Genomic DNA, 26,175 nt, shown 5'->3' on the forward strand with positions numbered 1-26,175 from the left:
AAGACAAAAGCAAATAAATAACTTGACTTCAGTAAAAAATACTCCATTAATCTGTTTATGAATATATACTCAAATAGTTAAAATACAATATATATTGGGACAATATATTTGCAACTCATATCAAAACTCTTAGAGACTATCACTTTCAGACATGGTAGAGAAGTTTATTTGGAAACTAATTATGTTAAAATCAATTTAAAATGCTGGAAGGAATATAAGAAATAGTTCCGTAAAAGTAATAAAAACAAGCTGTCAGAAGAAACTATAAGGGCTAGTAAAAACCTACAGTAAGTAGAACAAAAGATCACAACCCTGCTTTTTCTACGAGAATAATTTGTACAGGAAAATTTGCTTTTCAGCTTTGTTGCTGTCCTGGGGTAAGGTACACAATTCAAGGACAAAGATGTAGACCCAATGTTCAAAGACTTAAACAGTTAAAACCAGCTGCTCATCCTATGTAGCTGAAGAGAAAATTGCCTTAGGAGCAAAGCTAGAGGAAGAAAGAAAAAAAAATATACAAGAAACTAAAGGTAAAGAAAGATCAACTAATTCTGGGAAGCTATGGCTGCAGGCTGGCCCTCATCAATATTTTGAGCCAGATTTAAAATACGCAAGTAAACCAGAAGATCCTAAGATAAAAACTCGAAAGCAGTCAGACAAAAACAGACAAATTATGATCAACAGACAGGCAGACTGTCAGCTGATCTCTCAGCAACAACAATTCATTAATAATCCAGGAGATACAGAAAATTTAACTGAAGTAGCTGTCATCATTAAATTTTATACCCACAAAAATTAACTTTTTAACAGAAGGGCAAAAATATCTTCAGATAAACAATGCTAAAAGATATCAACTTTAGCATATACACTAAACAAAATGATTTCATAACAAATGATCTAAAATTGAATGTGAGATAGAAAAAGAAGATAAAGAAAATATAACATATATGAATAAATCTAAACAAACAAGGAACACAAAAGACAATTATAATGTAATTCAGGTCAGAGATGAGCAGTGAAGATGAGCAGTGATAATGTATTCTGTGGTACTTTTATAATCCAGCATCCAGATAAAATTATAGATTGAAACTAGATTTTGATAACTAATGGTACATAATATGACTTGTGGGGCAAACCATAAAAGAGTTACTAAGTAAGTAGTAAGTAAATTTGTAATAGCTAAAATAAATTAATAAACTGGTAGAGTGAAAAACTAAATGATTAAAAAAAACTTTAGGAGAAATTTTTTAAATTTCTAGGTTTGATTTTGGAGTTTTTATTGCTTTATCTTCAAGTTCTCTACTCTTCTGCAATATTCTAACCTACAAATAATCATATCTCTGTAAATTTCATCACACTCATGTTAGTTTCCAACTCCAGTAGTTTAATTTACATATCTTGTATATATTCATATCTTTACTTATTTTTATCATATTAAATACAGTAATTATAACCATTTTCATATTCTTATCAGCTAATTATAATATCTATTTCATTTCTGGGTTGATTTTAATTGATTTATCTCATTGTCATGACATATTTTTCCTGCTTCTTTGAATGGCTCATAACGTGTCTATAGGATAAACAATAAGAATTTAGTTTGGAATTCTGAGTATTTTTGAATTACTATAAAGAGCCTTGCACTTTATTTTGGGACTGTTTGTACTTTGATTCTTGCTTTTCTAAGACCATTATTTCTTTTATGTAGAATTAGAGTAATAGCTCTTGGGTTAATTGTTCCCCACCAGTAAATCACAATTTTCATGTGTAATCAACCAGCTATAGACCTTGAGGTTTCCATGTCTGCTGATGAGAACAAGCACTTTTCTCATCATTCACTTAGTGTGGAGCACTGTTTCCTCTAATCTCTTTAGGTGGTTCTTTCTCCAGCGTCAGGGAGTTTTCACAGGTTTTGAATAATTGAGGGAAACACTATGAACATTCACAGAGTTATCTCTCTGTGCACCTTTCTCATCTCTGCTTCTCTGTCCTGTGAGCACCAGCCATCTCGTCTTCCCAGACTCAGACTCAACAACTTGTCAGCATCAGCTTCAGCCTGCGTTCTTCCGTGCACTTGTATCTGAAGGCAGAATGCTGAGGAAAACATAGTTTTTAATCTCATCTAATATTCTGTTTTAGGGATCATAACCTTCATTGACAAAAAGAGAGAAAAGGAAGTATTTTTACATGATGCATGAAGTGATAAAATACAAGAAAAACTATGATGTTAAAGATGAGTATACGGAGTCCTTATTTTGCACAGTTCTTTTATGAATACAGCTCAGTTATCACAGTTGAAAAAATGCCATTTGGCCAGGTGCAGTGGCTCACGCCTGTAATCCCAACACTTTGGGAGGCCAAGGCAGGCGGATTACGAGGTCAGGAGATAGAGACCATCCTGGCTAACATGGTGAAACCCCATCTCTCCTAAAAATACCAAAAACTAGCCAGGTGTGGTGGCATGGGCCTGTACTGTAGTACTAGCTACTCGGGAGGCTGAGGCAGGAGAATCACTTGAACCCGGGAGGCGGAGTTTGCAGTGAGCGGAGATCAACCCACTGCACTCCAGCCTGGGCGACAGAGCGAGACTCCATCTCCAAGAAAAAAAAAAAAGAAAGAAACAGCCATTCATCTAACAACACAGTTCAATTTTCAATTAATATATATATTTATATCTTGTATATATTCATGTATTTACTTAATTTTATCACATTAAATATTTATAACCATTTTCATATTATATATATTTATATTGATATATATTTCATATTATATAAATATATATATATGTTTTTTGAGACGGATTCTCTCTCTGCCGCCCAGGCTGGAGTGCAGTGGCACGATTGCTCACTGCAAGCTCTGCCTCCCGGGTTCACGCCATTCTCCTGCCTCGAACCTCCCAAGTAGCTGGGACTACAGGCGCCTGCCACCACACCCGGCTAATTTTTTTGTATTTTTAATAGAGACGGGGTTTCACCATGTTAGCCAGGATGGTCTCGATCTCCTGACCTCGTGATCCACCCACCTCGGCCTCTCCAAAGTGCTGGGATTACAGGTGTGAGCCACTGCGCCGGCCTATCATAGTATATTAACTTGACTAATTGCGTGCTAGCTTTGCAGTCCTCAAGCCACTACGTAAATAACAGTGATTGTGATTAGTGACCCAATATGTCACTTTTTTCAAAATCCATCAGTGATTGATCACTGCGTATCTATTATTCAATTCATTCACAGATACTTAAATGTGTAGTTGCATTGTCTGGTTGGTTCTCAGTGATAAACTCACATGACATTTTACAAAAATGGATAATTGGAAGAGAATATTGGCCAAAATAGATGAAAGTGTAGCAAACCAAATATAACATTCTTGCAAGTAAAATTCGAATCAAACACAAGTGCAGCAGTAGAAGAAATTACAACCAAGGGAATATTGACAGTGTCACCACCTGAGATCTGATGCCACTCCAGATCTGATGCCAACTGAACAGTGAACAGGATATTGACATATTGAATAATGTGGATGTAAAGAAAAGAATGAAATGTCACAAAGGAAGTAACACCAGAACAAAATATCTTATTGAAGGAACTTCAGAGATGTTTGACAACAAACTCAGAAAGGAGTATGACAATTTGCTAAGGCAAAAAACAGATACATAAAACATGATACTCTGTATCATGTTTTATGATGAGAAGAAGGCAAGCACTATTTGAACTATGCTTAAGTTTTGTTTTTGTTTTTGCTCTTGTCTTGAGACAGGTATCTGTTTGTCGCCCAGGCTGGAATGCAGCTCAAGTGATTCTCCCACCTCAGTCTCCCAAACGACTACAGGTACACACCAATAGCACCAGATATTTCTTGCTTCTCTTTCCCCTTCCCCCTCCCCTTCCCCTTGCCTTTCCCTTCTTTCCTTCTTCCCTTCCCTCCTCCTCCTCCTCCTCTTCCCTCCCTCCCTCTCTCCTCTTGCCTCCCTCTCTCCTCTTCCCTCCCTTCCTTCCTTCTTTCCTTCCTTCCTTCCTTCCTTTATTCCTTCCTTCCTTCCTTCCTTCCTCTTTCTCTCTTTTGTAGATACAAGTTCTGACAACACTGCCAGGCTGGTCTTAAACTCCTGGGCTCAAGAAATCCTCCTGCCTTGATTTCCCAAGATGTTGGGATTACAGGCATAAACCACCAGGCCCAGCCAAGTTTTTTTTTTTTTAATAAAGAAACAAAACACTTTAATCCTTAATATTTCTATTGTGTCAAATTATAGTATACTCAATAATAGTTGCTTACTATGTTTTTTACATTTTCTATACATTTATGACCAATAGTAGAAGAGTTTTAGAGCTTTGACTAAAAAATTTAAAGGTAGTAGAGCACTTGTGATTTTCTTAATTAATTATTAAGATATATCACTTTGCATGGGTTTCAGTGTGCACAGACGTTTCTATGGTCTCGCACTGCCATACAAAAAGAGGACTTTCTGTAGTAGAATTCCTGAAGAAACCACTAAGAAGGAATCAACAAACTCCTTTTTTTGTAAAGAGGAAGATAGTAAATATTTTAGACTTTGAAGCCCACATATATCAATATCATCTTTTTCTTTTCTTTTCTAACCCAGCCTAATAAGATGCAAAAATCATTCTTAGATCAAGGGCCTTCTAGATTTAGCCCACTAGTCATAGTTCACCAACTTCTGAACTAACATAACAAAATAAAGACTTAGAGTTAATGGGCAAATACTAAGATATTATTTTTTAAATTTAATTAGTTCAAAAGATGATAGAAAAAAAAAACAAGAGAACAAAAGTAGACGGTACAAATAGTAAGATTATAAATTCAAACCTAACACATGAAAGATACCTTAAATGTAAATAGTACAAATACTTCAATATGTTATTTAGAAATGAAGTTAATCACCATTACACAAGTCTGTTTTCAGGTAAATTTTTCATGGTCACTCAAACAGATCTGAGACAAGGAGGTTAATTTCACATTCAAAATGTCTCCTGCTGGCCCAGCACCAGTACCATGGCTCATACCTGTAATCCCAGCACTTTGAGAGGCTGAGGCGGGCGGATCACCTGAGGTCAGGAGCTCCAGACCAGCTTGGCCAACATGGCAAAAACCCCTGTCTACTAAAAATACAAAAATTAGCCAGGCATGGTGGCATACACCTGTAATCTTAGCTACTCAGGAGGCTGAGGCAGGAGAATCGCTTGAACCTGGGAGGCTAAGGTTGCAGCGAGCTGTGGTCATGCCACTGCACTCCAGCCTGGGCAACAAGAAAAAAAAAAAAAGAAAAAAAAGAAAAGTCTCCTGCATCCTCACTCTGTAATTTTAGAGTAGTTTATTGTTTCCATCTTTTATGAATTACGTTAAGATACTTTACCTAAAAATCAACTTAATGCTTAATGAACACTTGGCTCTATTATATTGCTTTAAAATGTTTGGGTTTTTGTTAAAATATAATATTTTTGAAAGCCAGAAGTAGATACCACTAGTCATAGTATTTCCTCAGCATCTAACTGAGGTTCTCAAATAAACATTTTTATTGAATGATTGAATAAATAAATATAAATGAACAAACATATGTTCACTTAAATGTAAGGAGTGCCTGCTTTACTTTTTGTAACATTGTTTCCAGTGATGGAAATATTCCTTTCCAATAGTATTTCCATGTGCTTTTATATTCTGTATATTTAAATACCTGTGCAAGTTTTATAGTGTGTTTAGATATCTTAATGATTAGCCATTATTCTGTTGTTGAGAGTTTGAATAGGTTTCTATTGTATATTTTATAAATAGCACTTCTATAAACATTTATTTTCTCTTTGGAGTTAACCTCTAAAATGTTCAAAATGCTATTATTGGATCAAATATATAAAAACTTACTGTTTGTTACCTATTGTCTGAAATATTGACTCCTGCTGATTTGAATTAACCCAAAGAGCTATCATTCCTGCATATTGGTTTCTTACAAACCTGCCAATAACATTTTTACGTATTTTTATAACTTTAATTATTTTAGGGCATTTATTTTTCTCACGTGGAGAGACAATTTGACTTTTCTATGTGATAATCTCTCATCTGTATTTCTTCAATTTTATCAGCTATAAACCAAAATTAAATTTCCTTATTGCTAGTTACAATAGCAATTAAGGTGAGGGTGACTTTTCCATTACTGAGTTGTTCCTGATGTGTATTACACTGATATCTCATAATACTTTATATTGCCTTTTAGAATTTATTTTATTATTTTAGATTGTTTTTTCAACTTAGCCATGTGCTTTAGAAGATTATGATATAACCTGACTTAAATTCTGGTAGGTTAAACCTCTTCACCAACTTTTTCTTTGAAAATTTCTTCTTCTTGAAATGTCTTATTCGATCACTGGGCTAGAAAATACAAGATGAGACTGAGACATCTTGCAGTGCTCAAAATAAGAAAGTAAAAGTGCTCAAAACCCAAAATGATAGGGCAGAGTTCCCAATGGCCAAAGCTCGATCAATCTGAATAATAAAGTCAGTCAAATAGTATTAGATTATAACCTGAATTAAAAAGTAAATATCCAGGTGTAAATGTGAATATAAATAAATGAACAGGGGAGAAGAGACAAATATCCTACAGAAGAATTTCCAGTAATTTTGTGAACCTACCCTTCAAAAAGTTAGAGAAAAACTGGCAGTCCCTCAAAAGTGGACTATGCTTAGTGGCTAGTTTCCAAAAGGACAGTATAGAAAGCAGCATTCCAGTGGAAACCTTAGGTTTCAAGGTTAACACGATCACTAATGAGCAATATTGAAAACATCTGCGATGCCATGATATAATGTGCTGAGAATGGCATTTTTACCTCTGTGGTCTTCCTCCCAAAGCCCATAACCACAGTCTGTCCATTAGCTAAAATATTAAAAAAGAAAAAACCCAAACTGAGAGACATTCTACAAAACACTCGAGTACACCTCAATGTCAAAGTTATTAAAAAAAAAAAAAGTGAAGGTTTCACAGCATAAAAGAACCTAAGGATACATGATGGCTAAATGCACTGTGGTTTTCTGGTGGAATTCTAGAGGTGAAAAAGGTCATTAGGGAAGAAACATGAAAATCTGAATAAACCACAGAATTTATTTAATAACAATGTATACCTATTGGCTGATTATTTGTGACAAAAGTACTAAAGTAACTGAAAATGATCGCAAGAGGGGAAGTGAGTTGTGAGATATACTATCCTGTAACTTTTCTACAAACCTGAAATTATCATAAAATATAATTGTTTCTTAATACATTTTTCGAAATTTTAATTGCATAGATTTTCCATCACTCTTTGTTACAACAATATTCATCTCATTTCCTTGCCTCCAAACATGTAAGAAGATATGACAATAAAATAAACTGGCAGGAAATATTAGATAAACCAACTGATCTGTTATTGTATCTCTTTCACTACATACAGTAAATAGTTAAGAATATAGAATTTATAAGTCAAATGTCATAATATTCTTACCAGGTATATGTCTGGCTTTGGAAATTGATTCAATTTATGAATTTCCTAGATTTAGATTTCTTCCAACTCCTAGATTAATTCTAAACCTGTATCCTCTTGAGAGGATCTAAGCCGTCACTTTGTTCCTGAGGCTATAGGATGGCCATGCTCCTCTCATATATGTTATAAAAATTGAAGTCCTTACCATATAACAAGACCATTTTTATTGGGCCCCACACAAATAATAAGGACTGAAATTTTTGTTCAATGTTGTTTAAGAGCACAATGATCAACACAGTCACAATCTACTAAATCACTAAATGTCATTAGAAGCCAATTCCATATGCTGACACATACTGTCACCATTCTTCAGCATTGAAGAGCCTGACCTTCACTTGTAATGTCTCTATGAGCAAATGTGTAATGGAGATGACAAATACCTGCCTCACCCCACCACAGTGCTGGTGAGGAGAGGACACTTTCCATTGTCCCTTCAGAGGGAGCGGAAGAGTGAAGCTCAATGAATAGGGCAGCAGCTAGATCCTTCATAAAATAGGTGTCGAAAATGAGAAGATTTCCTTAATGCCAATGAATACATCATAACCAAGAAAATGGTTTTCACAAGCTTTATTATTTTTTGCCTAAGTTGGGTAACATGGAACTGACTCAGAAATGTTCATAGAGTTCACCATTTGAAGCTAAAAAGTAATTACATGTTTTTAGCAAGTCCTGTCTTCAGCAGTTGGTTTACTGAAAGAAGCATCTTCATCTTCTTCATCTAGCTGTAGATGACCAGAAGACACGTGGATTCTGGCCATGGAGACTTTATTCCTTTGCCATACAAAGAATAATAGTCTGGTTTAAGAATCTCTGCTTCAGAACCACTGGATTCACCAGCTACATATCTTTCTGCTATACTCTGATCCATTAGAACTGCTGGAAACTCCTGCTCTGCAAATATATGCATGCATTACTGTTTTGTTTGTCAAAATTAGTATTTAATAAGTGCTAAAAATGAGGTTTACTAAAACTAAGGCAAGAAGCAAGGAGAATTCAAGTATCTCTATAACCACTGAAGAAAACAAATCAGTAGATCATTTTTTTCTACAACAAAACTGTTGCATTATAGGATATCTTTAATGAATTTTATCTACCATTCATGAAAGCAATAATTCCATCTCACAGAAATTATTTAAGACAATGGAAAACATGTTGATACTGCCTATCTGATTTTATGTGGTTAAGATAAGTTTGACATCTAAATCCAATAAAAGAGTTAAAGAAAATACATTTTACAGGGAAATATCTTGTATAAAAAATGAAAAATTTTATAAAACTCAAAAATTTTAAACAAGCAAATGGAAGATAATAATTTTAAAAAGTTATAATTACTAATATTGACTTTTTCCAGATCTTCAAATTTGGTCCATATGAGAAATGTTATTTAAGGTAATCACTCAGGTTAATTTATTAAAGGGGAAATAAACAGGTCAATAGAGTTATAAATATATTTGAAAAGATTTAATATTCATTTATGAGTAAAAAAAGACACTATGATTAAAAGGCAATTCCTTCTTCTGCTAAAGGTATCTTGAAAAACAACCTTAAGATACTTTATAATTAAGAGTAAAACGTTAAACATTTTCTTTGAAATCAAGAACAAAATAAGAATTCTCCCTATTGTATTTTTATTCGATATTGTGTTAGATTCTTTATTCATGCAGAAAGACAAGGAAAACAAAAAATATATATATGTATATATAAATATATATCTATGTATATAGATATATATTTTTTCTTGATTACACTAACACTGTTCCCTGCCAGATACTGCTGCATATATTTGCTCCTTTCTAGCAAGACTTTCTAAAGTTTGCTCGCATGTGCTTTCTCCACTTTTTCTCGCTGTATGCCCTTTTAAATCCACTGCAAAAAGAATCCTGGACTCACTACATCATGAAATTATAAACATCAAGCACACTTATAATCTCATGGAAACCAAAGTTAGCAGTCAATTCAAACCTCTCGTCATTCTTGACTTAGTAGCAGCTTTTGACAAGGTTAACACATTCTCTTCTCCTTACATTTTGTCTTCTAAGATACCTCTGACTCTTAGGTTTTCCTGCAGCTCAAGAAGTATTTATTCTCAGTTTTGTTCATTGTTTTTTCTTCTCTCTCTCTCTACCATACACATGTCTTAATGAGGGCTTGCCCCTGAAAATGGACCTAGTTCTTCTCTCACTACACTCACATTTTTTACATATTATCTAGTTCCATGACTATACAGAAGGTAATTACTGCTAAGAGGTCCCAATTTACAATTCAAAACTTCATGTATCTTACTATATCCAAAGCTGAAATCTGTTTTTTTCTCCCTAATGCTCTATCACTTCAAATAAAAGCAGATTTATAGTTTCCAGTTGCTCAGGCAAAAATCTTTGACTTAGGAGTCATCCTTAACAACACTCCCAAAAACTCCATATATAATACTCCAGAAATGTCTATCATATCAATTTTAAAGCCAGAAGACAGAGTGAAAATTCTATTTTTTTAACTTTTATTTTAAGTTCAGAGGTACCCGTGCAGGTTTGTTATATAGGTAAACCCATGTCATGGGGGTTTGTTATACAGATTATTATACAGACTATATATAATTTTTGAGTTTTATAAAATTATTCATTTTTATACAAGATATTTCCCTGTAAAATACCTTTTGTTTAACTATTTTTATTGGATTTAGATGGCAAACTTATATTAGCCACATAAAATCAGATAGACAGTATCAACATGTTTTCCAATCTCTTAAACAATTTGTGTGAGATGGAATTATTGCTTTCATGAACAGTAGAAGAATTTACTAAAGATATCCTATGATACCTTAGTTTTGTTGTAGAAAAAAATGAGTTACTGGTTTGTTATACAGATTATTTCATCACCCAGGTATTAAGCCTTGTACCCATTAGTTAAAACTTAATTAGTATAATATCAGCCTTCTGCTAAAAATTCTACAGTATCTTCCCATGTAACATAGAGTAAAAGTCAGAATTTATATAAGACCCTACATATTAGTTTCCTATTCCTATTGTAAGAAATAACCACAAACCTAATGAATTAAAACAACACAAATTAATTTTCTTACAGCTGTTAAATGTCAGAAGTCTGAAACCAAGAAGATGATAGGATTGCATTCCTTCTGGAAGCTTCAAAGGAGACTGTTTCCTTGCCTTTTCCAGCTGTCTGCATTCTGTGGCTTGTGTCCCCTTCCTTCATCTCCAAAGTGCATCATTTCAGCCTCTACTTCCATTGTCACATCTCTTTTGTCTGAAATTGACTCTCTTGCTTCACTCTTAACAGAGGCCCATGAGTTATATTGGGATCACTCATGTAATCCAGGATACTTGATTCACATCAAGATCCTTAATTTGATCACATTTGCATAGTCTCTTCAGACATTTGAAGTGACATGCTCACAGTTGTGAGGATTAGGGTGTGGCCATCCTTGGGGGCCATTATTCAGTCTACCACACCTTAGGGATTCTGGGCACCCACCGACCTGTTACCTCTTTTCCCTCTTCTCCTACCACTTTCTTCTTGCTTCCTTTGCTTCAGCTACACTTGACTCCTTGCTTTCCTCAAATATTCACCAGAACCTCCCAATTTAAAGCATTTGCAGTAATTATTTCTCCTTCATGAAAATAGTAACCCCTTGATAACTGCCAGTCTCATTCACTTCCTTCCAGTCCTTTGCTCAAATATCACCTTCTCCTTGAGGAAGCATTGATCACCACGACCTGTTCTGCCCTATTCCCAATATTCCTTACCTTGCTACATCTCTTCTTTTCTTATTGCACTTACATTTGTAACAACTATAAGAATAATATGTCTCACGTTTATTTTGAATTTCCTGTATTTCTCACTAAAAATTCAAGCTTCGTGAGGACAGGATGGTTGTCTTCCATGCAGTGATGTGACCGAGTGACCTAGAGATTGCCCAGAAAATACTTTGTGCTCCACGCCTGTTATGAATTTGTGAATGAAGCAATCCACAAGAAAACAATAGACATCCTGAAGAAACTATCGGTAAAACAATTGAAAAACTTCAATACATGGTTATAATCATCCAGAAGAAGTGTCGAAGTAACCGAAACTTGAACTGCTTACTAAATTCTAGAACAGAGAACCCAGGATGGAACCCTTAAAAAAATTGTTTATTTAATTATCTGCTTGGATTTATTTTTGGTGACACAAAAAGTGAATGTTTTGATCTAAAAAAAACTTAATTACAAAGATGAAAGATTACTGATATTGAGAAAAATGTGAATAAAAAAGATATTTTTAAAATTCTAAAAATAAGAACTTAAGATATTGACATCAAATAACAGGAACTCATTCACTGCTGGTGGAAGCTGTATTGGTTACGAGTTAGGAAAGTACTATGACAACTTCTGAAAAGATTAAACCTAGGTACATACTATAGAACAGCAATTTTACTTCAGATTATATACTAATGTACATGAGTATCAGGATGCATGTACAGAAATGATCATAGGAGCATTGTTAGTAACAGTCAAAACTAGGGGAAGAGGCCACTCCACATACCCATTGATATGTGTATAACATATCCATTGATATGTGATCCATATTAATAGGATTGTACTAAATTCAAATACATTTATGTAGAAAGATATGCTACACAACAATATTTGGCAAAAGAAGAAAGACAAAAGATTATCTGAACTATGATTGCACTTAAATTTCAAAAACAGCCAAAATTCTAGTATTTTATTTAGAAATACCTATATAGATAATCAAACTATAAAGAAAAACAGACATTATTATCACAAAATAAAGCTTAATGGCACCTCTTGGAAGGAGAAATGGTGTTGCTATTAACACATCACAGAGAGGGATTCCTGGGGTCTAGAAATTTTCCATTTCCTGGCCTGGGAAGAGGACACTTCCATTGATTTGTACTTATTTGTTAAAGTGTATATATGTTTTATGTAAATTGAAATATGCATTATGTTTAAAATTTTTAAAACATAAAGGTCAATTAATAAGGAGAGACTATGGATCAAAAAAAAATACTACCATGTCAATAGAAAGATTGACAAAGGATCTGAACACATTTTCAAAATGCAAAATGCTTTAAACACATAGATGCTCATGCTCGCTTAGCATGGACAATAAAATATCATTCGTAAACCTTTTCACTTATAAGATAAAATAAATAAAAATGATAATGTTGATCCAGTGATTTGCTACAGTTGTGGAAAAATTGTTACTTTCATAGTCATTGGTTTAAGTTGAAACAACCTCAGTGGAGAGTAATATAAAATCCCTATCAAAGTTTAAAACTTTTCAAGACTATCCTTCAGCATTTCTACTTGTATTCATATTTCCTAAAGCTATAACTCTGTGTCAAAGAGCACCTGTCATATTGCTATATTGGTAATTTTTTTAAAAAAACTAAATGTCCTTTAAAAATGTTAAAACAATTATAGTGCACCCATTAGAAAGAATATTATTCAGCTACTCAAAAACAGAAAAATGTCTTTATGTACCGTAATGCAATGAGTCCCGGGTTACATTTTCAAGTAAAAAAAAAAAAAAAAAAGCAGATTACATTAACATCTCACATCTCATAAAGTACACTGCCATGTTTCCAAAAACAAGATAACACACATCTTTACATGTTTCTCTTGGAATATGTAACAAAAAACTGGAAATATGTATTTTTTAAAGAAGAAAACTAGGGATGTCTGAGGATCATGATGAGAATCTTAGTTTTAACTGTATACCTTTTCTGTATAAAGTGCATGCATCATCAATTCCAAGTACAAATTAAATAATAAACACATAATGGCTATGAAAATTAATTGGATTTTTCTGTGAAATAGTCAAAATAGCTCTATTACATATGCAATCTTAGTTTTGTACTTAACTAGAAAAAAAATCTGCTAATTTATTAATCAGTGCACTACTTAAAAAAAATAACTGTTTTGATGTGGTAATACATATTAATAAATGTAAGAATATTCTTTTTTTTTTTTTTTTTGAGACAGTCTCACTTTGTTGCCCAGGCTGGAGTGCAGTGGCGCAATCTCCACTCACTGCAACCTCCGCCTCCCGGCTTCAAGCAATTTTCCGTCTCAGCCTCCCGAATAGCTGGGATTACAGGCATGTGCCACCACGCCCAGCTAATTTTTGTATTTTTAGTAGAGACGGGGTTTCCTCATCTTGGCCAGGCTGGTCTTGAACTCCTGACCTCATGATCCACGCGCCTCGGTCCCCCAAAGTGCTGGGATTACAGGCATGAGCCACCGTACCCGGTCAAGAATATTCTTAATAATGGTGAATGAGGTATAATGTTGATTCTAATCCTGGAGTCAAGCATTCAGGGTCAGAAGCCTATCTTTACAACTTTCTCGATTCTTACCATTAGAAAACTTAGACAATGAGGGCACATATTTTTTCTTAATTATAAATGAAAGATAATTGGAACAACCTCATGAGGTTGTTGAAATCCTAAAATAATAAACTTTAAAGGTATCACTATCAGGCTACATCAAGTATCAAAATATTATATATCTCATTTAACTGTACCCCCAAAATTTTATGTGATAGTAATTATACCAATATTTTGCTTCCAGAAGAATGTTAAATAATGGTGATGAGAAAGGTCTTTTTAAAAACTCGTGATTTAAATTAGCATGCCTTTTTGTTTGCTGATTATGTATGATGGTGATTTTGAGCTTAATACAGATATATTTAATTACAATTTTTAACAAAAAAGACTGAGCTCACCTGATGTTCACATTCACATCCTTTCTTTTTCCTTTTTCTTTTTTTTTTTTGTGTGTGTGTGTGAGAGAGAGAGAGAGAGAGAGACAGAGTCTTGCTCTGTTGCCAGGCTGGAGTGCAGTGGCACAATCTCGGCTCACTACAACCTCCGCCTCCAGGTTTTACAGGATTCCCCTTCCTCAGCCCCCCCCGAGAAGCTGGGACTACAGGCACGTGCCACCACGCTTGGCTAATTTTTTGTATTTTAGTAGAGATGGGGTTTCACCATGTTGGCCAGGCTGGTCTCGACCTACTGACCTAGTGATCCACCCGCCTCGGCCTCCCAAAGTGCTGGGATTACAGGCGTGAGCTACCGTGCCCGACCTCACATCCCTTTTTACTATCCACATCATAATATATCTTACCTTTCTAGCTGTCTAGTTGTTCATTATTTCAAATATAGCTTTTTTTTCTTTTTCCCTGATACAAGGTCTCACTCTGTCATCCAGGTTGGAGTGCAGTGGCATGATCATGGCTCACTGCAGCCTCAAACTCCCAGGCTCAGGTGATCTTTTCACCTCAGCCTTTCTGGTAGCTGGGACTACAGGCATGTGCCACCATGCCTGGATAAATTTTTGTATTTTTAGTAGAGACAGGGTTTCGCCATGTTGCCCAGGCTGATCTCGAACTCCCAGCCTCAAGCAATCTTCGCTTCAGTCTCCCAAAGTGCTCGGATTGCAGGCGCGAGCCACTGCACTTAATTTTTAATCTTAATGACTCTGAAAACCTAGCATGTAGCCTTCTTCCAGTCTAACTCAAAGCCATCTGATTCTCGTTTGCCCAGATTATTACAACTAGTCTGTCCTGGGTCCACACTGATCTCGAAATTGCTACATCTGTCCCTGTAATGAGTTTGTATCACTCAACAAGATCAGTCATCAATTCCTTGGAAAGTTTTGCTTCTTTGGCCTCTAGAAGGGTCATAGTCTCCTTCCCTCCACCAACACACAAACATACTTTTTCTTAAAAAAAAATAAAATAAATAAAATGGAGTTTCGCTTTTGTTGCCCAGGCTGGAGTGCAGTAGCGCAATCTTGGCTCACTGCGACCTCTGTCTCCCAGGTTCAAGCAATTTTCCTGCCTCAGCCTCCCAAGTAGCTGGGATTACAGGCACTTGGTACCACGTCCAGCTAATTTTTTGTGTTTTTAGTAGAGACAGGGTTTCACCACATTGTCCAGGCTGGTCTCAAACTCCTGACCTCAGGTGATCCACCTGCCTCAGCCTCCCAAAGTGCCGGGATGACAGGCGTGAGCCACCGCTCCCAGCCCAAACATACTTTTTCTTGGATGTTCTCTACATCTAGGAGTAAACATAATCAAAGGTCATTTCCTAGATTTTTGTTTTTTTCTCTTTATTGTGTCCCATCAGAAGCTCAGTTATCACAGGGGCAGAGGCCTAGTCCATTCATGATTCACAGTGCTGTCCCTCCGCTCTGCTAGACTCAGGAAAATCAAACACACACAAACTAGATTTGGTGCTAAGCCTGTGATGCAGACTTGTAAATAGCGACAGAGGAGTGTCAAAGAAAATTGAAAAAGCTCAGTCGTCTTGGGCTTTTTTTGGGGTGGTATTTGAAAATGACACCACTGAATGCTGAGAAATTTGATGATGTAAGTTAAGCTAAACTGCAGCCAAATTAAAATTCCTTTAGAAAATTTGATATAATAGTATATATTCTTACAGCTCAATTTCCTACTTGATAATATACCTCTAATCTTGGGCTAGGATTTAACATTTGAATTTAAAGTTCTACATTTAATAGCTTTATGTAATCTATAAATGCATAGTATATTTTTAAACATGAAGTTAGTGAGATAATTTTGCTAAAGGGGGAATCTGAAATTTACATTAAATTCCCTTTGCCTACTGTGGATTAGAGCTCTAAAGAGAGAAGCAAAGGTTTTAAGTTATAGTTTAACAAAGTTGCTGCTCCCCTCTCAATTTTAATCTACCTACCTGAAAATTTACATGCTTTTCTTTATTAACTCCTTTTTTTTTTTTTTCTTTGAGACGGAGTTTAGCTCTTTTTGCCGAGGCTGGACTGGTACAATGGGGCAATCTCAACTCACTGCAACCTCCGCCTCCCAGGTTCAAGTGATTCTCCTGCCTCAGCCTCCCATGTAGCTGGGATTACAGGCATACACCACCATGTCTGGATAATTTTTTTGCATCTTTAGTAGAAACAATGTTTCACCATGTTGGTCAGGCTGGTCTCGAACTCCTGACCTCAGGTGATCCACCCGCCTTGGCCTCCCAAAGTGCTGGGATTACAGGCGAGAGTCATCGCATCCAGTCTATGTTAATTCTTAATTAAAATTACCAGGAGTCATGGAACACAGTTCAGTGATTAATAACAATAATAATAATAGTAAAACAATAAGATAGCCCATATTCTTTAATAAAATGGATGTAGACATTTAGCTATATGAAGTGAATATTTAAGAATTTACTTTAGGAAACTTACTAGAGTGCTCCTTCCTATTCATGCTTTCATATGAAACAAGTGAGAATATGAATATATGAACATATGCCAATTATGAGACATTGATGAGCAAACACAATAACAAACATCCCTCTCTTTCATTTATTTTATAGAAAAGAGCATTATTCTTCAATACAATGGGTACAAAATTTAATTGCACATATAATTATGTATTGTCTCCAAGAAAGAAAATGAGAGAGCTCTGGTAGATATTCATAATATATCATATTAATAATAACCATGCTTCATTGCCATTACACATGTACTTGTGTGAATTATGTGAATTATGCAAATATGAATTATTGATAAATTATATTGAGATACCTTCTGCAGAGCAAAATTTATGTGAGATTCAATACAGTTTTCATTTACCAAGATTTCTCTTGAGCTTTTACTAAAAATCACTGACCCCATTTTCATATAATCTTAATATTCTTGACTATATATTTTAAAAATTCTGTATGTGAAAAATGATTGGCTAAATTATAGATATAAATGTTTTATTTTACTTTGAATATTTTGATGAAATAAAGTTTTTCAAATTTATGACAGAGAATTTTGAGTGCAAAATGTATGCATTCAGGATTTTCCTGAATACTTTGCTAAAATGATATAGTGAGATTTGAAGATGTATTTTCCCTACATAACTGCTAGCTAAAATATTATTGTATTGAGAGATACATACATTGTATGCATTTTGAGAATTAAAAACAAAAAGGTGGTCTGCTCTGAAAATATTATCACGGTTTTCTGCAAGACGTTCCTCTATAAATGCTTTTATTATTTCTTACTTGAAGTCCCTAGAGATTTTAATATAGGTTTACATTTTGCATGTGTGTGTGATCTTTACATATTAGAGAAATAATGTCTATATTCATGCAAATGTCCACTCATCAGGAAGATATTTATAATCATTTAATCCAAAGGAGTCTCTGTTAATGTCTATCACATCAACTTGATTAATGTTTTCTGGGACTTTTTCTAAGTAAAATTTCCTAATGCATTTATCTTTTCATGTTCTATTCATTATATGGTTGCAATGGACATGGTTCAAATAAAAAATAACTGTGTCCCAATATCCCTGTATCCCCCTACCCCATCTAACCATTAAAAGCAGGTTTATATTTAGTAAACAGTTGTTTTTTAGGTAGGTCGTTTTGGTCATGTTTGAATAATTTTTTTAAAATCACTTGGGAATGTTTAGTCTCAAGAACAGTCTCATTTCAGTTATCAAGCAGAGTGTTTTCTATATGCTGAACTCTCATATAATGCAAAGATTTTCCACTTGTGCACTTGAGATTTATTTTAGCCTAGGAAGTTTGCAGTGGTGGAGGTCAGAACAGCTTCTCCTCCGACTTCACTCCAGCTACTCCTTCTCCAGCTGTGGCCAGTTGACATGATTGTGTCCATATTATCAAAAGTAAAAGGGACACAGTCTAATCTGGTGGACACAGTTGCTATTTCTGGGCTTTACTGATATTTAAATTTGAGTTAGTCTCTCATGGATCATTTTTTACAGTTTCAGAGAGATCCTCTAGAAATTTTCAATTATAATTTCCTTATGAGGTATTTCACATCAAAAATACATTCCCAAGGAATAAACAGATCAATAAAACAATAAAAACATGCTTTTTGAGTCTTCAGTCTTAACATTTAGTAACATTGATTCGTACAGCAAAAACCCCCAAACTGTTTTATTTTCACTGTATTTACAAGTACTGCAGAAATGGAACATGGGAATATTTGTCGACTATTGTTTTGTTCTTGGTTTTGGAGTCTGTGCTGTATCTGAAACAAAAGAGGCCCATAACTTGCTGTTATTCTTATTATTTGCTCTCTTTGAGCAGAGAGCTTATATTTTCCCCACTGAGTGCATAATACTGGAGTGGTACCTAGAAGGTCCTCCACATATTTACTGAAAGAAGGAATAAACACTTCATGCATAGTGGGTGTTTGGAGCCGACAAGTCTATAGAGAAGGATGACCACGAGGCTGGAGAAAAATATATGCTTTAATACTGGACATAAACAGGAGGTCAGGAGATCTTGTTAGAAGTCTACACTGTGGGAAACAGTAATGCTAACTCTGAAGGGAAGAATATAATTGAGAGCATATTTAGAAGTATTGAGAGCATATTTAGAAGTAAGAACCCATGAAGAAATAAAATTAGAACTGTTAGGAAAAGGCAAGAGAGATTTTACTATACTGACTTAGAATTAGATTTATGGTTGCCCCTTTATGTTATTGATTTTTTTTGGTGTTTTGGGATTTTTCTCAATTTTTGGTTTTGATTAAAATCTGTTTTTAACATGCTTTTATCACCTGAGACTAATTGTCATATAAAATGTAGACAAAGTTTGTGCAGTAAATATAAAATTAGTGATTTGCTTAGAACTGCATATTTGTTACAACTAAAAGTAAATTCAAGGCTTTACAGTTTAATATCATTATTTACTTTAGATTTGAAGATATGGAAGCTGAGGAATTTGAAATTATCTGCTCAACGCAACTGGATTGAGCAATAGGAAACTGATTAGAAACTACATGTAAAAAGATATTAAACTAATAAAAAATAGGAGTTTATAATCACATGTTCCTTGAATTTAAATTTGGAAATTTTAAAATATTTATAGAAGGTTTCACTACAGAGGTAACATATTTCAAAGGTAGGTTCCTTGAAGTTCAACATGTGAAGCTCTTGCCTTGGAAGATAAAGAGAGGGGAGTGAGTCTATAAGAAATACCTACATATTCCAATAAATTCCAGTATACAGGAAGATTCTTAAAGGTCAGGGTTATGATTAGATCATGGAAAAAATGGAAAAAGAAAGCTCTCACACTAAATATATTTTTGTTTAGAATGTATTTAACAGAATGATTTAGAGGAAAATGCTTCTATTTATGGCGATCTCAACAAATAAATGTTTTGAATTAAGTATGGTTGACTTTCTTACAAAACAAAAGTTGTGGCAGTGACAATTAGCCAATGGGCTTTATTCCTCTCCTTTCCCTTTCTCTCTTCCCCTCTTAATTTTTTTTCTAAATGAGTTTTTAAATACACATATAATTTATATTTATAATGTAATATTATTAAAAGTGAGTACAATAATAATAGAAATTATTTAGTATATGTACTATATATAGTATATATATTATATATTATATTAGTGTATTAGTGTATATAATACACTATAATCATCATGCCCTTTGGTTTCATGGATAAGAAAATGAAGGTCAAGAGAAGTTGATAAACCAAGGGGAGAGAAACTGTGGCAAAACCAATGTCACATCCTAGGTTTTCTGATTGACAGTTCTATGTTTTCTTAAGCTCTTCTCTACTTTAACCCAATGAGCAGTAATGGGTTTTTCGTTTTGCTTTAACTACATAGCAGTAATGGGTTTCTATCTGAGAAATTACAGGCATCAATTCTTCCTAGGGTCTGGTTAGTTAATTGTTTGGGTATTTAAAAAATTTTTTCTTCCGCTCCACACAGGTGCTTTCTAGTCTTGTCCTCATCAAACCAGTGTAAGTCTCTCCATTGCTAGTGGGAGAGTGCTTTGTGAGCTCCCAAAATATTCCCCACTACAGAGAGATATCTGTCACTATGTTTACATACATCTAGTGATTGGAACACATATTACTCCGACATCTAAACCAACCCAGAGGCATTGAAACACTTATTACCATATCACATGCCTACTTTAAAGGATGTAAAAACCGGAAGAATAATTTCTGAAAGAAAATATGACTGTGATAAATTCCTTATAAATAATGATGGAGAGAATATGTGGGGGATTTTAAGTTTTTTATACTTCATGAGGAAAATATATTTTAGCCTCAAGTTATATTTATTATAATGTTTGTTTATTAAAATATTATATGTTAAACATTGCCTTTTTGGCATATCCTCATGTGTATGTTTATCTCTTAAATAAGATTGTAATTGTATAAGTAATTAATGCAATACAAATAATAAGGCAAATAATACAATAGTACAGACAAAAAATGTTAAAGCATCTATTTCACAGATTATGACATGAATAAACCATGGAAACTACAAAATTGATGGAAATGTGAGCTAAAATCTAGACACTCTGGCCATTAAAAGCAGACTCAGAGAAGTGTGAGAGTTACAACACCTAAATCATTTCTGTTAACTCTAGTAGTTCAGCACAGTCTATATGGAAAAGAACTGATGAACACATTAATAAATTCCTTACACCAATACTCATTAAAGAGTTTTCTAATTTGTTTTCATAAAGCAGAGTAGGAAGCATAAAATTTGAGTTGTATATCAAGATGCATATAAAGTTTACCAACTTAATTATCTTCAGTGATTAAAACTTCTAGACTAGTCTTCTCTGCCACAGAGCCAAATGCCACCAGATGGCAGAGGGAATTCAATTTAATATGACTCAGGTTAATTCAATCAGCTAAATAGTTATTAAGATCTACTGTAAGAGCTTAATACTCTCTTACTACTCTAAGAGATATGAAGTACAGTTCTTGATTTCAAGGTGTTGATATTTTATGAGATAAAAATAAAAAATAAATAAGAAATAGCTTGACTATGAGACTATATAATGTAATGATAATTCAATTTACCAACATTTATTAGATCATCATAAAGTACTAGATGAAGGGAAATAGATGCAAACAAGCTAAGTGCTATGTAGAGGAAGAACCAAAGAAAACTATTTATAGTTTCTACAGCCCAGATTTCAGTTATTATCTTTCTAAGCAGTTAGTTTCATAAACTAAAAGTTGTCTATGAGAGCAACCTTCACTCTCCATTCTCAGGCTTTCAATCAATGAGATCTATGAAAAGCCTGCTACTTTGTGCTTTCTGGTAAGATTCCTTTGGTTGCTGTTTCTTTTCCTTTTCTTTCTAGTCAACATGATATTTAACCTTTAATATCATCTTTCTCATTTTACCAGATATTTTAAAAGGTCTGAAATGAGTGCAATATGACAAAACATATCAGTGTTTTAAAATCACTGAAAACGTTGTCTCAAAAAAAGGGTTTTTAGAAGAAAAAATCTTTCACACAATTTTAATTATTTGAATGAAGATATCATAGTTAAGGTTAATGCAAAAATTGTCAAGGCAGTGATGTATCCATGACAATTGTGTAGTGTTAACATGTGATTTATGTTAGTGTACTTAATTTCCTTTTATTCCTTTGACATAGTCTCACAATCTATAAAAATAATAATATTGACTATTAAAATGAATTTTTTCTTAAGCTCTCAAGTCAACTAAGGCATTATCTAACTTCAATTAGATTCAGATCATGTCAAGAAAGAAAATTTGAACTGAATACAACATAGTGTGTAAAAGCATTCATTAGTACTTTTATGTTAAGCTTCTCATTTCATTTCCAACCACAACTAATTATCCTCACTAACTTTATAATTCTGTAGAATGAAAACTCTTCCTGTCCACCTCATATTGCAATAGCTAAACTATTTTTACTTGCTTTTCTTCCTACTCATTTTTCTTTATACAAATGCACTCACAGTGTGACCTAAGAAAAATAAATAACATTTATACCTAGAATAAATTTTCTTATAATAAGCAACATTTTTGTCCTTGAATCATATTTTGATGACATTTGCTTTCTCGTTCTGTAGAAGATTAAACAACTTTGAAATGTTTTTGCTTCCTCACTGAACTCAATAGCAATGTGAAATATATATATATACACACATATGTATTGTCATTTAAATGACTGTATTTACATATAGGTTTCTCACTATCATTGCTTTCTAACCATAAATTCTAAAATTGCAGTTTTGAGTACGTCTTTAATCCATAAGTTATTGGGCAGAATTAATTCTAATAAATAAATTTATGCATTTATCATTTTATATTCATTCCACAGTTTTTATCAAATTAGAATTTGTGTTCCATAAACAAAAATGCTTTAGGGAGATTTAAAGAATCATATTTATAAAAATGATTGTTTGATGACCTTCAAATTTTCATCAGTAAAATATATAAAGAGCAAATATAAACACGTGCCATTTTAACACAAGCTTACCTTGCCTACATACTGATAATCAGATCCTGTATATTCTTCAAGTAAGAAAAATTGATTCCACATCCAACCACGTTTTTGACGATGGAGAATTTTGCCATCACTCCTTGGTACACGTGAACTTAAAATTCTTTGCTGTGGTACAGGCGTCCTTCTGAACATTATTTCTGGAGAGCAGAAATGTGGCAGGCATACCCAGAATAGAAACAGTAGCAAAAATTGATGTATTGTCATAGTTCACTTCTTGACAAATCCCAGTGTAGATGAAGAGAAGTGGTCCTATTTTACCCAGTTGATTTTACTGTGTTTCAACTGGTTTCCAACATTTCATCAATGTTTTGTTCATGTTTCCCAAAGCTTCAAACAAACAAACAAACAAAAAAAGTTAGTTGACAACATTATCATTATTACTTTTCATTTTAAATTTAAAGTGAGAATAGTTTATTAATAACAACCAAAACATTCATTTTCTTTATTTTTCATACAATAACGAATAGTTTTGAGAAATATTACTTGTCTAGCAATATGTCTACAATTTACAAAAATATAATTGTAAATGTTTATTTCCACCAAATTCTAAAGAAAGGACATTATTAGACTTTTTTTTCTTTTGGCACTTTAACAGTTTTTAGTAATTACATTGCTATATACACAGGAGATATAGTTCATTCTGCATGTCATTTTTTTCAGAGTAATTTAATGCAAATTATAATTTTGAAAACAAAACTGTGATTTAAATAACCTACAGGAATCATGCCTTCTGTTGTGCAATTTTATATTTTAATGTTTTTAAACAGCAGCATAATTTCTTCAAATTTAATCCTACTCAGAGGTAAAAGTAAAGGCACAAACAAAACACAACACAACAAAACAAAACAAACGAGAAAACTAGGAATGCCTTTCTTTGAAGACCTCTCTCTTCCCTGTTAGATTGGACTGGGAAACACCTAGAGTTTCCTTGAGTAGAAAATAATCACTACTACAGTGAACTGATTTGTAATATAATTAAATCTAGCAGATAATCTGCTTCTAACTGCCTCTACTGCCTGGTCCAGAACTCCATTATACCCCAGGCTGACTATGATAACAGCCTACTGACTGTTCTCTACACCCTCCGTGCCGCTATTTTCTCAACATTTCCTTAGAAATCTATTAAAATTTAAGTCAGATCATGTCATTTTTTTTCACAAAACACTCCAGTGGTTTCTTATCCCACTGTGATAGAAACCAAAATCTGTCCAATAATACCACATTCAATTTCATCACTGCTGGCCACCTCTCTGATCATGTTTCACTTTAACCCTCCACCACATCCCCCTAAACTGACTCTTCTCCAGCCACAGGGTCCTTCTTGTTTCACCATGCAATACATTTTACATGCTCCCTTCCTTAACCAGCAACTTCCTACTTGTTCTCTATGCCTAGAATGATTTTCCTGTAGATGTTCACCAAGCTAGATCCTCTGTTTCCTTCAGGTCTTTCTTTAAAACCACCCCTAACATTTCATATATTCCAGTATACTGCATGTATTTTATTTATTATTTATCATGTACATATTCTGTTTTTCTTCTACAATCCCATGTAGGAAGATAATTTTACTCTTTTCTTCGTTACTGTATCACAGTGCATAAAAAATCTTGTGTGTAATAGATGTTCAATAAACAGTTTGAATATATGAGTAAATGAATGAATGAATTGCAAGTCAATGCAAATATTTGACTACCATTACCTGCTATATGTTTTTATGCTCAAGCATTTATGTATAGAAATACATATTTTTGAATTACATTAACTTTTATATTATTCTTCATTTATATTATTGTGAATATACTTATTTTGTTTTTTGTGTGTGTGTCGATTGTCTCTTGTTTCCTAATATGTATGGATTTTATTTCAGGATATAATAAAGTATGTGTTATAAAAAGTGATTTGAGAACCAAAAGGATTGAGTTTCACTTCTCTAATATGGCAAGGCATTATAAGTACTCCTGCTTTTACATTTATGCTTACATCCACAGTAATTTGTTAGCAATCTCTTTACTTTTTGTTTCATTATTAAGAAGATTTAAAAGTTAATATAAACGTTTCAAAGAAATAAGATTAATAGTGAAGCAGTGTCTCCCTTGAGTGCACTAAATGACAGTGGAGTCGTCCACAATGCCTGAAGACTTACAGCATGATAGATGGAAATTGTATTTCAATATGTCATGTAATACTCTACTTGGAGTTTAGAAATTATCTGATGCATAAAATGGTCTTACATCACAAAGCACTGAAACTCAAATTGATTGGATTCTAAGTAATAGGAACATTTACCAAAATAGTGGCTTTTATATGTATTAGGATGTGCTAGACGGTATTCTCCAGAAATGTACACTATTCCCAAGAGGCAGGGGAGGGTTTGTGTAAGTGAGGGTTTCTGCTTTCTTCTACAAAAGCTTTAAAACTTATTGAAGAAACAATCATTCTCATTTCATCTCTTTTTACATTTTTAACAATTGTCAGCAATTCCATGATGCATTGGTGATCATTTTCAAAACAGTTATAACCTTCCCTAGTGTGAAAAGCCTACGCACCAATGTTTTGGAAAAGAGTAGGTGGGGACTATATCTATAAAAGTTGCTATTGAATAATTGAACCCCACATGCATGAGATCATTTCCTTTGTAATTGTTCTACTTTCAATTATTTAATGATAAATGTCCTGAAGAATTCCCAGTAAAATGCATTATTTAATACTGATGCAAGATAATTAGAAAATATATAAAATACATTTTACATAAACACTACAGTATTTGACAAAAACATTTCAAACAATGACACGGTTAAGTAAAAATAGAAAATTATATGAAACAAATCTAACATTTAATTTCTCTGCAGTTAGTTCTTCCTAGTTATGTTCTACGTAACTAGGAGCCTACATATTAGACATTTCAAAACATTGTGACTTTATTATAAATATCACTAATAATCATCCTTCCAGTAACCTAACCCAAATTACAGAATATCTTTGGCATTTCCATTTAGTCAAGTGTACCTTTTAAATGGTCAGTCAATGCATTGCATTGCTGGTTTTTCCACCCTATGGTTCTCAGCTGTCTTTTTTTCTGTCAATGCGTCATCACACTATTTTAAATGATTATCATTTCATGCAAACAGCATACAATAACTACTAATCGCCATTTTCCTTAACCTCGATCTTTCTTATTTAAAATATATCCTACAGGGTGTTGGCTAAATTAATTTTCTGAAACCCACTTCTCCAAGGCTCAAATCAATTAAAATTTTTGAACATGTCTACCACGGGGAAGATTAACAACATCAAAACTTTATATTTCATTTCAA

General features: G+C 33.7%; 1 protein-coding gene across 3 annotated transcripts in view; it reads right to left on the minus strand.

The window, feature by feature from the left end:
- The window catches only part of LOC100440065 (cadherin-10), a 163,062-nt gene that overhangs the window by 87,302 nt on the left and 49,585 nt on the right, over positions 1 to 26,175 (minus strand). For all 3 annotated transcript variants that reach the window (XM_009240608.4, XM_024247190.3, XM_054555443.2), the window contains one exon: positions 22,835 to 23,188. In XM_009240608.4, the coding sequence (XP_009238883.1) occupies positions 22,835 to 23,065 (231 nt within the window). In that variant the 5' untranslated portion in view covers positions 23,066 to 23,188. The remainder of the gene's footprint in view (positions 1 to 22,834; positions 23,189 to 26,175) is intronic.

Source organism: Pongo abelii, chromosome 4 (genome assembly GCF_028885655.2).
Source record: "Pongo abelii isolate AG06213 chromosome 4, NHGRI_mPonAbe1-v2.0_pri, whole genome shotgun sequence".
NCBI classification, from domain to species: Eukaryota; Metazoa; Chordata; class Mammalia; order Primates; family Hominidae; genus Pongo; species Pongo abelii.